Below are 12,686 nucleotides of genomic sequence, written 5' to 3'. Positions count from 1 at the left end.
AGGCACACAACTATTCAATATTTTTAATTATTAAGAATGAATTAAAATAAAATTGCTTAAATATTTACTACATAAGATTCTGAGCAAGTAGGCTATTTATAAATTATTGATTAAGTTGGAAGGTATCAAAAAATTGACAGGCTCTTGCAGGAAGCATTTGTGTACTGATTGGAAGAACTACTAATTATATTACAATTTCAAACAAGTTAATTGATTTTGAGTCATGTTGCGATCATTGCTCAATTCAACAAACCTTAGTATTACCCATTAACCATTCCTTCACTATCTACTCTGGTATGTTTAAATATTTTAAAATAATTTCATAAGTGTTTTTAAGTTTTTAATTATTTAGTTTTTCAGATAGGAAATTTTGGGAGTCAATGAAGTAACAGTTTAAAGACTCGCAATTCTGTAGGATGCATAGGCCCCAGGATGATAAAAGTACCTTCATCTAACAGCTGGTATAGAAGGAAACACCACCAAATGAACCTTATCTACGGCTTGTTAGGGTGCTTGATATCTGTCTTGGGGCAGTTCTAGTAATTAAGTTCAACACCACGCTCCTTAAAGCTTCTTTTTGATGAGCATAACTAGTGAGAGAAGATTCCATTCTCTTTCCCTTGCCTACTAGGTACCTAAAATGGGTATTGAGTTATCACCCCTGAGTAATCTTTTCAATGGAGTCAGACATGAAAGCAAGGCTTCAAGTCTGATTTTATGGATTTGAAAAAGACTGTTCAAGTGACTAGAGGCAATGAAGAAAAAAAGCCACTCCAGAATTTACAACAAAGGAATGTTTTTAGAGTCTACCTATGCATTGGGTATTTAGATTCATTTTATTTCCTATTCATAAAAAAGCACAGTGCACCATTAGTGCCCTGTCATCCATGGCAATAAGTAACACAAACCACAAGTACTTTTAACCAGACTGACAAGCTTAGTTTCTGACCCTGCCATGTCTACTAATCATAGTCTGTCTAGAGGTATAAAATGGTTTAGATTTCATATTTCAAGAGAGCTGTGTGTAGAGGCTACTATAAAAAGCAAGCTTAGTTTTAGTCAATTAACATTAGAAGGGTGCAGTTCCTAAACAAATGGATTTATTGGCATTTGACTTAATCCTCCTCCTATTAAAATCAATGGCAAAGCTCCCATTGACTTCCGTGGGTGTAGGATCAAGCCATAGGATAGGAAAGATACATATTTTCTAATATAAATTATCCTGGGTTTTTTCAGCCCATTTCCTGCTCAAACGGCCTTTTAACTTTTGACTGCTCAAAGGACACTGTTGTGATAGGGATCTCCAAGCATGTCTGATGATTTCAGATTTTATTTTGGCATGGCAATTGCTGGATTTCTTTTGTTTAATGCAAAGCCTTAGGGTTAGATAAAGGCACACTACTTAACAAAGCTGAGACTTACTGGTCTCATCAGTAGGCTGCAAGCCAGAAACTCCTGAGCAGCAACCCCAGTCTTGATATCAATTCCCCATGTAGCTTTCAACAAACCCTTTAAAGTTCTCTGATTCAGTGTTCCCACCTGTGAAATACATAATCACCTCACTGAACTTTTATGAAGACCTGGAGTGCAGTGTTTGTTTCATGGAGACACACAAAGGGTAACATTTTCGAAAGAGCCAAAGTGATTTAGGAGCTTAAATCCCATTTTCAAAAGCATCTAAGAAGCCTAAGTCCCATGACAGTCAATGAGGTTTGTTTTGATTCCTAAGGGCTAGATTTGCTAAGGTATTTAGCCTCCATGCAGATAGTTGCCTTGCCGGACTTTCAAAAGCACCTAAGCAAGTTAGACACCTGTCAACTGGCACACAAGCATTTTGAAAAGCCCACTAGGCACCAATCTTCTTTGTCAGGTGCCTAAATGCCTTTGAAAATCTGCCCTTTAGAAGCCTGAGTTTCACTGAAAGTTAACGGGATTTAAGCTCTTAAGTACCTCACTTCTGAAAACAAGACTTTCGCTCCCAAGTCAGTTAAGTGTTGCAATGCTGAGAAAAGAAACACTGAGATACCTTTAAAAATCTGGGCCTAATTCACTTTTGAAAATGGGACTTAAACTCCTAAGTCACTGAGGTGCATGTGAAAATCTTACCCTAAATCTAGTGGTGCTGTCTCAAGCAATCATTCTTTAACACATTCATAGCACTTTCTGAATATTACCTAGTTACCACTCACAAAAGCTGTGTAGATTGATTAGGTGTCATTGTACTCTATTGTACTACATCATTCGGGGATTTATCCAATTCCCATTTAAGTTAATGACAAAACTCTCACTGACTTCAAAGGTGCATGTTTAAGCCCTCTATGAACAGGGTACTAATGAACAAAGCAGAGGTTACTTGGATCTTCCTATTTCTTCACGTTGCTTACTTGGATTAAAGGCATTCACGTACTTTATTAGCAACCAGAGACTAGAACAAATTTACACTGCCAAATGTAGCCACTAGGTATCCTAGGCACTGAATCAATGTACTACACTAAAACTGGCTTAATTTGAAATTATGGCCTGCTGCACATCTTTCTCAGAATGGTTAATAAGGGAATCACATTACTCTCTCACCTTCAAAATAGAGAGCATCTACTCCTGATTTTTCCCCACACTTTGCTTCCTCTGGCCCCATTTTAACATTTATTGCCTTTCTCGTTTCTCATCCTAATTCATTATACAGGCAAGTCATTATGTGCAACTGGTTTATGATAACCGGTAAACTACAGACTGCACTTCTATTGTCCTTGCTACAAATTAGTACTGTCCAGGTAAGCACATTTGTTCTTAAACTGGCAAAGATATCAGCGTAAGACTTTGGAATATATGGACTATAGTTTGCCATTTCCCTTTGTGAATATATATCTCCAAAATGATACTATGTCTACAGCAAAAGGCAACATAAAAATGCCATTATATTAAACAAAGTTGTAAAGGAACAGGACTCATGCAATAGAGAGATTCGCTAAATAGACTTGTCTGCAAAGGGCCTGATTCTGCCATCCTTACTCATGCCGTCTTACGTTGTGAGTAGACCCATTCATTTCTGTAGAAGAGCTCACAGTAATAAGGTGCAAGTCGCTATGAATAAGGATGACCAAATCAAGCCCCAAAGCAATACATTGCTGCTACAGTATATATGTGCTTTAGTGATTATTTTAATGAATGGATTAATCATTCCTCATATGTTTTAATTCTTTCAGTTCGCAAATGAAAAGGCTCTGCAGCCCTCTCTCTTTTCAGTTAAATGCCACACAACAAAACATTGCATTGTTCAAAACATGTCTCCACTGCTGGCAAATTCTCCTAGAGGATCCTCATAATTGAGCTGAAGAGCCAACTACCTATGGAAACTGTATTCAAGGAACACATTATTGTGAGTTATGCTGATGTTTTTCAGAGCATAGAAACAAAGGAAAATTATTCTCTACACCCAGCGGTCTCTTGATTTGCAAACTATCAGTTTTTGTAGCTGATTACAATTTTACAAGTGTCTTTATCCTCAGCAAAATCTTTTTGTTAGAAATGATAAACTGCTTTTTCTCCCACTAAACTCAACATATGCAGTACAGAATTTTCATGTGATTTCAGGAAATGGAAAAGAAAAAACATTTCCAAGTACTCTTCCTATCAAAGATCTATTTGCAAGGACAATGTGGATGGATTGGTTTTAATTTTAGATCCTTCAGCATGTTCATTTCTTCATAAGACATTAGGAGCAAGCTAGTGTATGTATATTTGCTCTCTGCTTTTGCCACTGCTATACAAATCATGAGATACAGACACATCAGATCACACGTTACATGTGCCACATAGCCACTACATATGGTGTTGAGATTTTTGTGGCAGGTGCCTTTATGCTTGTGGCATAAAGGATGTTAGCTGACATAGTTTATCCAAGCCCGTATATCCTTCCTTGTACTAGCTTTCTTATGCATACACATCAAAACTAGCATCAGACTTTATTTACATTTCACTGTTAATAAACTCTTTGACCATGTCATTGGTGGTATTTCTAAGTGTGCCTTAGGTAAAATGTGATCACGATTCATCACTGAATTTGGTCTGCTGGTTGGATCATTAGCTTCCCTGGTCTGGGCTAGGTACCAATGGGGAGTGTGATGTGAATGCTGATCAGTTCCCCCCAAGCCATATTAATACTGCATATGTGGAAATGCTAACCATATACCACCCTTGATGTTTCCTATGAGAGGGGACTCACAGTCTAAACTGGAAGTCAGGAAATGCGGGTTTCATTCCCGGCTCTGCCACTGACTTTCTGCTTGACCCTGGATAAGTCATTCAAATTGTCTGTGCCCTGTTTCTGCCTACGTAAAATGGGGACAATGCTTACTACGTCATAGGTCTGAGTCTTCATTCATTAATGCCTGTGAAGTGCTCTGAGATCCTTGGGAATCATTTACAGAACTGCAAAGTTATGAAACCATTAGCCTGCACCCAGGGGCTGATGTTAAGAAAAATGCAGCTAAACATTGCACTGAGGTCCCCAAGCCTCGGATTACAAAAACAAGAAGACAAAGGCCCACATCCACCATGATCCTCAAAAGCCCTGTAGGGTGCCACCTAACCCTGGAGTTGACTACATTTCTGCTGTTAAAGTTCTTGAGGTGCTTAGGGTTTCTGCCTCTGGGTATATGCACTGCTGCCTTTGTTCTGGAGCGTGAGGCCTAAGCCCCAGCAGATCCTCAAAGTAGGTATACTAGATGTTGCCCTGCCTATCTCACCTGTGGGGCCTCACCCAATAGGCGTTCTCAGAGCATGCCTAACTTCAGACAAAATGTGCTGGTGGGGGGTGCGGGTGATAGAGTAGGACTCTCTTATAGCCTTTAACCCAATGGTTAAGGCACTCATCCAGGACGTGGAACTATGGGATATTCCGAGGTGGAACTATGGGATATTCAACTCCTGTTGAAGCTGCTCCATTAATAAATAAACATGCACTGAGCCAGAGAGAGACTGAGACTGACTCATTAGTCCTGTGGCTAGGGCACTCACTGGGGAGGTAGGAAACCCAAACTGAAATCCTTTCTCCTCATCAGGCAGAGGGGGGAATTGAATTGGGGTGCCAGCATCCCAGGTGAGTGGCCTTACCTTTGGAATAAAGGTTATAAGGGAGCCCCCCCCCCCGCTACCCCTTCGCCCCCTCAACCAGCTAGTTTGTATGGAGTTAAGTATTGTCTCTGCTATTCTTACAAGACACAGCTTAGGCACCAGACTTCAGGAGAGGTCCACGGCTCTGGATCTCAAGAGAAAATAGGCACTTCCCTCCAGCTCAAACTTAGGTACCTAATTTCTTAGGCATGGGGATCAGGTTTAGGAGGACACATCCCTCTCCTCAGCATTTGCTATTGGCTGTGTTAGGTTGCTCCCCATCTGAAGTGCTGGCTTTGGTGGATCCCATTCTTAGACAATTCTCTTTCCCCATGCCTCATCCAGGGTTCATGGAGTCCACTGGGTGGCTAAGCATTTAAAAGCTTGATGCTGCAATGCTGAGCATTACAGCCCCTAAGTCCCTTTGTGGATTTGTGTCAAGAACAATAACGTCTTTGAAGCATGGTTGGGTCAAAAGCAACAACAAAAGAGCCTAACAGCATGCTACAAAGCCATAGAACCATTAATATATCTTACAGCTGAAGCTTCCTGTAATGGAAGTATATGTGTGGTGTGTCATTAGAGGCAAAACAAAATTATCTGACCTAATGAAGTAGAAAACCAATCAAATAATTGAAAGAGAGGCCTGAGGAAACATGTTTTTCTTTCTTTTGCTCATATATATTTGGATAGAAAGGGAAACATTGTGTTACAATTAGCAGTAATGTGAAACTAAACCTATGTTTATTCTAAGATTCAAATGAGATTCTGGAAAGGATCTTTGTCTTCAGACAGTGACATTCTCTCTGGAATGCAGCCATCTTCACTGTGACAAAAAGGGAACTAGTGTGAACAGTTTATTAACGTGGTTGGGTGAAATGAAACGTTTCCAGAGGTGGATTTGCAATAAATGAGATTATCCTGTAATACATTTAACTAACAGAGATCGGCCCGAAACTAAACCCTGCATTTGAACAACATTTAACTTTGGGAGATGTTTGGATCTGGATTAGGATCTGAACTTCATGATTCATGCCTATCTTTAACCTAATCAATGTGGCATCACATGGCAATGTTACATTCCTAAAAGAGACAAAGGAGATTCCTGAAGTTAATCAGAAGATTGGTGTTTCTGGTTGGATGGAGTATACACTGGGGCCAAAGGCATTTCCTTGTATAAAATTAAGTGGAGAAAAAGAACAGAGGAAACATGTTTTGAAAACTGGAACTGCGCATGCTTATTGGGTATAGTTGTAACTATGCATTTAGAACTGTTGCATATATGTGCCAGGATGTGACAGGGGATGTGTTAAATCAACACATCATTAAATAGGAAAGCAATGACTGACTGAGTGCAAAGGAAAGAAATAATACAAAACCGGCCTGGCATGTTAATCGTGGAATGATTTAGAGTAGCAGAGCAGAACATAAGTTTGTTCCTTTCTTTGTTGCTTGCTGATATTGCCAAATGAGATCTGAAAGAGGACATGAAGGCCTGCAAATATACTAAGTACCACATGTGCCCTTGAAGAAACAACTTCATCCCCCCCTGCTTCCATCCTGCTAACAGTATTACCGGCTGCTGATTTAGGCAGGTGCTCAAGAGATTGCCACCTTTCTTTTCATTAGGATCCTTCAGAACCTTCTGCTTTTTCACAAAAGTGTGTTGCTTTATCAATAATCCTAATCCAGACAAACGAAGACCAACCACATAGCACTATTACATTACATTTGATTATTCAGACCCCATCAACCCAGAGCGTAAATTTGAGGATATTGTTTTTCCACTTAATTTAGCTTCAGCCAAAATACTATTTAGGATGTATCAATAATAGTCTTCGAAAATACCTTAAAAATGGTCATTAAACCTGGAAGGATGAGGAACGTTGTTTCTTTGTCTACTTACAGTTAAATGCATCTTCACTGCTTTAATAAACCAGATGTGTTGTAAAGCATTCAGTTGCAACAGACTGAGGCCAAATACACTGCAATGTTTCGATGCCCCTTTCTATCATGGTTTTCTCAAAAAGAATACACTTCATATTTCTGAGGTATTACCTCCTTGGGTATTACCATCTGTAGGGATTTGGGTTTTGTAACAGGAAAAATGTCAGTGGTTCAAATATTCCCTTCGGGCTGCATTGTGGTCATGAATAGAGTCAGTTGCAAATATACCAGCTAAATATTTTTCTCATTTTGAATTTGCTGATTTGTCAAAAATCAAAAAGTTCCATGGGGACAGTTTAATTTCAATTAAGTTCTTATGGAACCCAGGCTGGGTTATGGCAGAAACCAGCCTGCCAGGCAGGTTTTCCTTCTAGCTTGTGTGCCTGAGTCTTCAGCAGCCTATGATTCCTTGGAAGCCCACACTTTCAGGATCTGAGGGTTCCCGGGTCCCATGAGGGACTGACCCAGCATCAAGGTTCCATTGCCTTTCATGGAGAAATTCCAGGATTTGGGGTTATTTTCCCAAACTGGGACAAAACCAAATTTCAGAATATCAGAATCCTCTGTGGAATGGAATTATCTTTCTCTGCCCATCTCTAGTATGCTAGAGTTGCAGTAGAAGGGTGCAGGGAGCTACCATGAAGAGTTTAAATCAGTGGTGTTCAAACTTTTTTTCTGGTGACCCAGCTGAAGAAAATTGTTGATGCCCATGACCCACTGGATGAGGATGGGGATGAGGGATTTGGGGTGTGAGAGGGGCTCTGGGCTGGGGCTGGGGGTTTGGGTGCGGGAGTGGGGGTCAGGGCTCTGAACTGGGGCTGCAGCTCTGGGGTGAGGTTGGGGATAAGGAGTTTTGGGTGTAGGAGGGGGCTCCGGGTTTGGGGGTGCTCAGGGCTGGGGCAGGGGATTGGGGCCTTACCTCCAGTGGCTCCCAGTCAACGGTGCAGCAGGGCTGCAGAGGCAGGCTTCCCACCTGTACTGGCACCATGGACTGCAACAGCCAGCAGCAGGTCCGGCTCCTAGGTGGAGGTGTGCAAGCGGCTCCGTACAGCTTTCGCCCGCAGGCACCGCCCCCCAGTTCCCATTGGCTGGGAACCAAGCAATGGGAGGGTGGAGCTGGTGCTCGGGGCGGGGGCAGCACGTGGAGCTATTGAAGTCCTCAAATCATGAGGTTTAAACCACTGGTTTAAATAGGTACATATAAGACATCACTGACATATCTGACTGCTTCTAACATTCCCCCTCTGCCTATGGGCATGAGGGGTACAGCGGGTTTACCTGGTGGAGCTTCATGGCTCCAAAGGTGTGCAATCATTTGGGTTGTGAGCGCAATCAAGATTCAAGCCTCCTACCTACGTGTTTCACTGCAAGCAGCAGCAGGTGCAGGGCAGTGGGAATCACATGCTACCCTCTTCTGAAGCATTGCTGTTGCTGAGTGCAGTACCCTGGCACTCCTAAGCCATTCTGCCTGCAAGTACCCATGTAGGCAGAATGACTCATGGGATCTCAACTCAGCAGCTACAGTTCTGCTCCTTTCCTCTTCTCTGCTTCCCTGGGGAATTTCCAGAATTTCTCCCTAACTGTTAAGTAAAAAGACAAGAAATTCCTGAGATGTACTGTGTCTTGGGACCCCCACAATGTCTTCTTTTGATGAAGCAGCATATTTCTGTCATCAGTTTTTGTTCCATTGCCCCAACATCAGATGCTGCAACAAGTAATCACTCAAGTATAAAAGCAGAGTTTTAATGATGTGGGAGAGTAGCCAAGCACATTAAGAACTACAACAAAGCAGCTTTGCAAAGCTCAAGAGCTCACATGGGAATACGGGACACTGTGTAAGTCAAAGATTTCTACAGACTAGAGTATTACTAGGTCAAACTTGTGGTTCTCTTTGACATGAGTGCACATGACTTTAATATTAGTATTTGGGGAGGGCACTTTACAACATTACAAGGCAAACGAAGATGAAAGTTGTAATGTGAAGCCCTCCTTTCGATAAGAAAAACTTCAGAGCTAATCTGCAAAACTCTCCCCCACCCAGCACGTTCATCCACAAATACCACACATCCCTCCCAACAAGTTACATCTGAGAGACAAGCTTGAGTATGCCTCTCATTAGAGCCACTGACTGAAAAATCCCACTTCCTTTAATCTTTGCATTTAGGTTTTAGTTTCAAAAGCCTTTGGGCCTTGAATTCTAAGTAATGACAAAGTCTACATTGTTGCCTGCCAACTAAACTCCATTCAAAGCTCATAATACATCATATAATGTACAAAAGATTACGTTGTTAGTCTGCTTTTTTCCCACCTGCCAGTCATCTCACAAGTAACATTTTGAGAAAGGAAACCTATTCTCACTCATTCTAGTTATCTTTATTCTAAGACATTGCAAGTTACCATACCAAAAGATGAGAAATTATTGTCCATAAACATTAGGATAGATTCCAGTCAAACGACCTGCAAGCTCCTTCCATTTGGCCTGCCCCTGTGTGTTGTATGATCTTGCAACAGAATGAACTGTCATTTGCAGGGGAAGGGGAGGAAGAAAAAAAAAGCACCTGAGTCCAGTTAAACAATCTTTCAGAGACGGCTGGGCCTACATAAACCAAACCAGCTCATTCTGAGAAGATGAAAGGAAGATGAGGCAACCTTCTGGAAGAATGAAGCAGTTACCCAGGGAAAAAACAGCTCCAGAAAAAGGCAGGTGAAGATACAAACAATGCTGGGAAAAATATAGACAAAGTGGTTGAGGTAATATCTTTTACTGGACCAACTTCTGTTGGTGAGAGGAACATGCTTTTAAGCTACACAGAGCTCTTCTTCAGGTTTGGAAAAGGAACTTAGGGTGTCACAGCTAAATACAAGGTGGAACAGATAATTTAGTATAAGAAGTTAGCACATATTCTAAGGGACCATTCAAGGTGAAGTGGCCTTTAACATCCTTGGAGTCATAGGACAAAAAAGAGGGTTAGTGGATTACAGATTGTTGTAATAAGCCATAAATCCACAGTCTTTATTAAGACCATGATTTTTAGTGTCTAGCAAACTTATGAATTTGAGCTCTCAGCTCATCTTCTGAAAGTGTTGTGCAGGTTTCCTTGGAGCATGGGGACTAATAGGGCAGATATAGAGTGATTGCTTTGTGAAAAGTGTTCACCCACAGGTGATAGGCTATTTTTGTCTTATTATTTTCCTGTGTGAGTTCATTTGAGAGCATAATGGTTGTCTGGTTTCACCCACATAGTTATTATTGGGGCATTTAGTGCATTGGATGAGGTATATCACATGTTAGGCATGTGTAGGACCCACAGATCTTGAAAGGTGTGTTGTGGGGGATGGTGATCATTGTAGCAGTGGAGATATGTTGAAGAAAAAGATACTGAGCTTGGGGACAGCTGGCTGCAGGCTGTGGCTTACCTCCCCAGAAATCTGTAGACTTGCCATAGAGAAAAGAGAACTACTCTCCTCCCCAATCCCACTTTTCTTTGTTGGTCAGGGTATCTTGGCCCACCAGATGATAGCTTGGAGACAGACCTCCCTGAACTTATCCACAAGGCCCCTACCCTGATCATACTTAAGTTTCCCAAGAGCCCAACTATGGCTTTAGTTGACTTGCATAAAAATTCCTATTTATTATTTCACTTTGCTTTAACCTCCACCTACTGATCTGTCTGTATTTTTCTGTCCTTCGCTGCTCTCAGGCTATGTCTCTTTTTGAATGTCTGGAAAGTGCACAGCTCATTAAGGATGCTCCTGTAAAAATAATTTGTTGTGACAAAATATTTCCACAAAACTAAAGCCCTTAAAATATCAGACACACAAGTATTCATTCAGGTGGAGTGGAGTAAACACAGCTATATTTTGCAAAAAATTTGATTCTCTGGCCAAATTAATATATTGGCTGAAGCTAGAGTGTATCTGTCTGTGCACTAACAATGATCATTTTCAACAGTGCCAAGAGAATATGAAACGCTATCAAATCCAGACAGTAGTAGTAACATCCACTTTGCACATGGGGGAAGTAACATCCACTTTGTAAATGATGGCACAGGGGAAAGGCTCTGGAAAATCAGGCCCAGAGTGTTTAAACAAATTGTTACATTGCATGAGTTGGGGAGCTAAGGGCCTTCTAAAGGATATCCATGTGTGGGGCCAAAGTCTGAATCTGATGCTCAAGTTGAATATACCTTACTCACTGTGTATGAATGAAGTCACTGAGCCAGATCCACCAGTTCCTCAGTAGCACCGATCAGCCAGACAGTTGCCTTAAAGGGACGGCCGAGGATTAGCCAGTGGTGAAGAGCTGACTCTTTCACTCCTCCTTCCTCCAGGTATGGGACAGTTAAGGGCAAGGAGGAATTGGGGCAGAATGCTCTTATGCTGTTTTAAACTATGCTGGGGGCCAATCCAGCCACTAGCCTTGGGAAAGCAAAAAGGTGATTCACAAGTGAATATAAGCTCTTCTCTGCTGGAGATCTACTCCACAGCACTCTTTAAGAAGTAAGGTGCTATTACATCAGAGTAAGAATGTCAAAATCTGTCCCTACGTGATCACTCAGAAAGATGTTTATAGTTGTTGAATAGTTCCACAGTGTTGTTGAATAGTTCCTCTTCACTGTGGAATCCAAAGAGCCAGATTCTTAGCTGGTGTAAACTGGCCTCAATGGAACTATGCTGATTTACACCAGCTGATAGTCTGACCTATACCAAATAATTGGCTTTAAGAGTATTGTGCTATCATGGTATATTTATTTAAGCATTCCAAACTATTTAATACAACAGGAATCAGTTTCTGAAATATGAAATTAGTGATCTGAAGTAATACTCCTACCGATAAAAATAGCCATTTGTCCACACTATGCTGTGAAGCACTACAGCTTAATACAAGAAAATACCATAGTATACTACCAAACATTTTGTTTGTTTTATAATGACTGATAGGCTTTAGGAGGCAAAACTAACTCTATAAGGCTAGATATATCTAACGAATACTAACATAGCACAGTATGATGATGTGAATGTGCAAACCAAGAGCTGTGTTTTTTCCTTTTACAGAGAAAATTCGACATGCTCCATTTCATAACTCTGTGAGAACAAGATTAACATTCAGCATTGCTTACAGGAACGTTTTCAGTGGATTGTCATATATGCCATTTACTAACCATTCACCTGAAGGATGTGGGTCTGATACAGCTCTTCATAGCCGTAGGCGTGACAGGTGTAATTGCCCATGTGAATAGTTGTTACCTTGGTGATGTAGAGGGAATCATCTTCTCCAAAATCCTATAGGTAACCAAAGACAAGAAAGAGGCCTTATTTAGCAAATTTATTTTAAACGTCACACAAGACTAGGCTATCTTTTTCAGCTTGTTTTGATAGGATCTCAACTTGGCAACACAACTTGAATTTTCAGTAGTAAATTTTGGAATGCATAAATCAGTATGTGGGAGGAAATGAGTGACAATTTATGAGTAAGATGATGCAACTAAAGTAATTCAATTGAGTGTGAACTTTTTTGCTTGGTGTTAAAAAGATGCTTGATGCTTGTAAAAAGATGACAGTCTCCAGCCATCTATCAGTAATTTATAGTGGAATTTAATATCTGTCTACTAAGGTTATAAAGCAAT

At 40.9% G+C, this 12,686-nt stretch overlaps 1 protein-coding gene across 7 annotated transcripts in view; it reads right to left on the bottom strand.

Moving 5' to 3' along the window:
- FSTL4 (follistatin like 4) overlaps window positions 1-12,686 on the bottom strand; it is a 776,177-nt gene that overhangs the window by 39,773 nt on the left and 723,718 nt on the right. For all 7 annotated transcript variants that reach the window (XM_073355595.1, XM_073355592.1, XM_073355594.1 and 4 more), the window contains one exon: window positions 12,222-12,342. In XM_073355595.1, coding sequence (XP_073211696.1) covers window positions 12,222-12,342 — 121 coding nt within the window. The remainder of the gene's footprint in view (window positions 1-12,221; window positions 12,343-12,686) is intronic.

Source organism: Lepidochelys kempii, chromosome 8, assembly GCF_965140265.1.
Source record: "Lepidochelys kempii isolate rLepKem1 chromosome 8, rLepKem1.hap2, whole genome shotgun sequence".
In the NCBI taxonomy this organism is placed as follows: Eukaryota; Metazoa; Chordata; order Testudines; family Cheloniidae; genus Lepidochelys; species Lepidochelys kempii.
The sequence above is the reverse complement of the archived record's forward strand: the minus strand, read 5'-3'. Positions and strand labels throughout refer to the sequence as shown.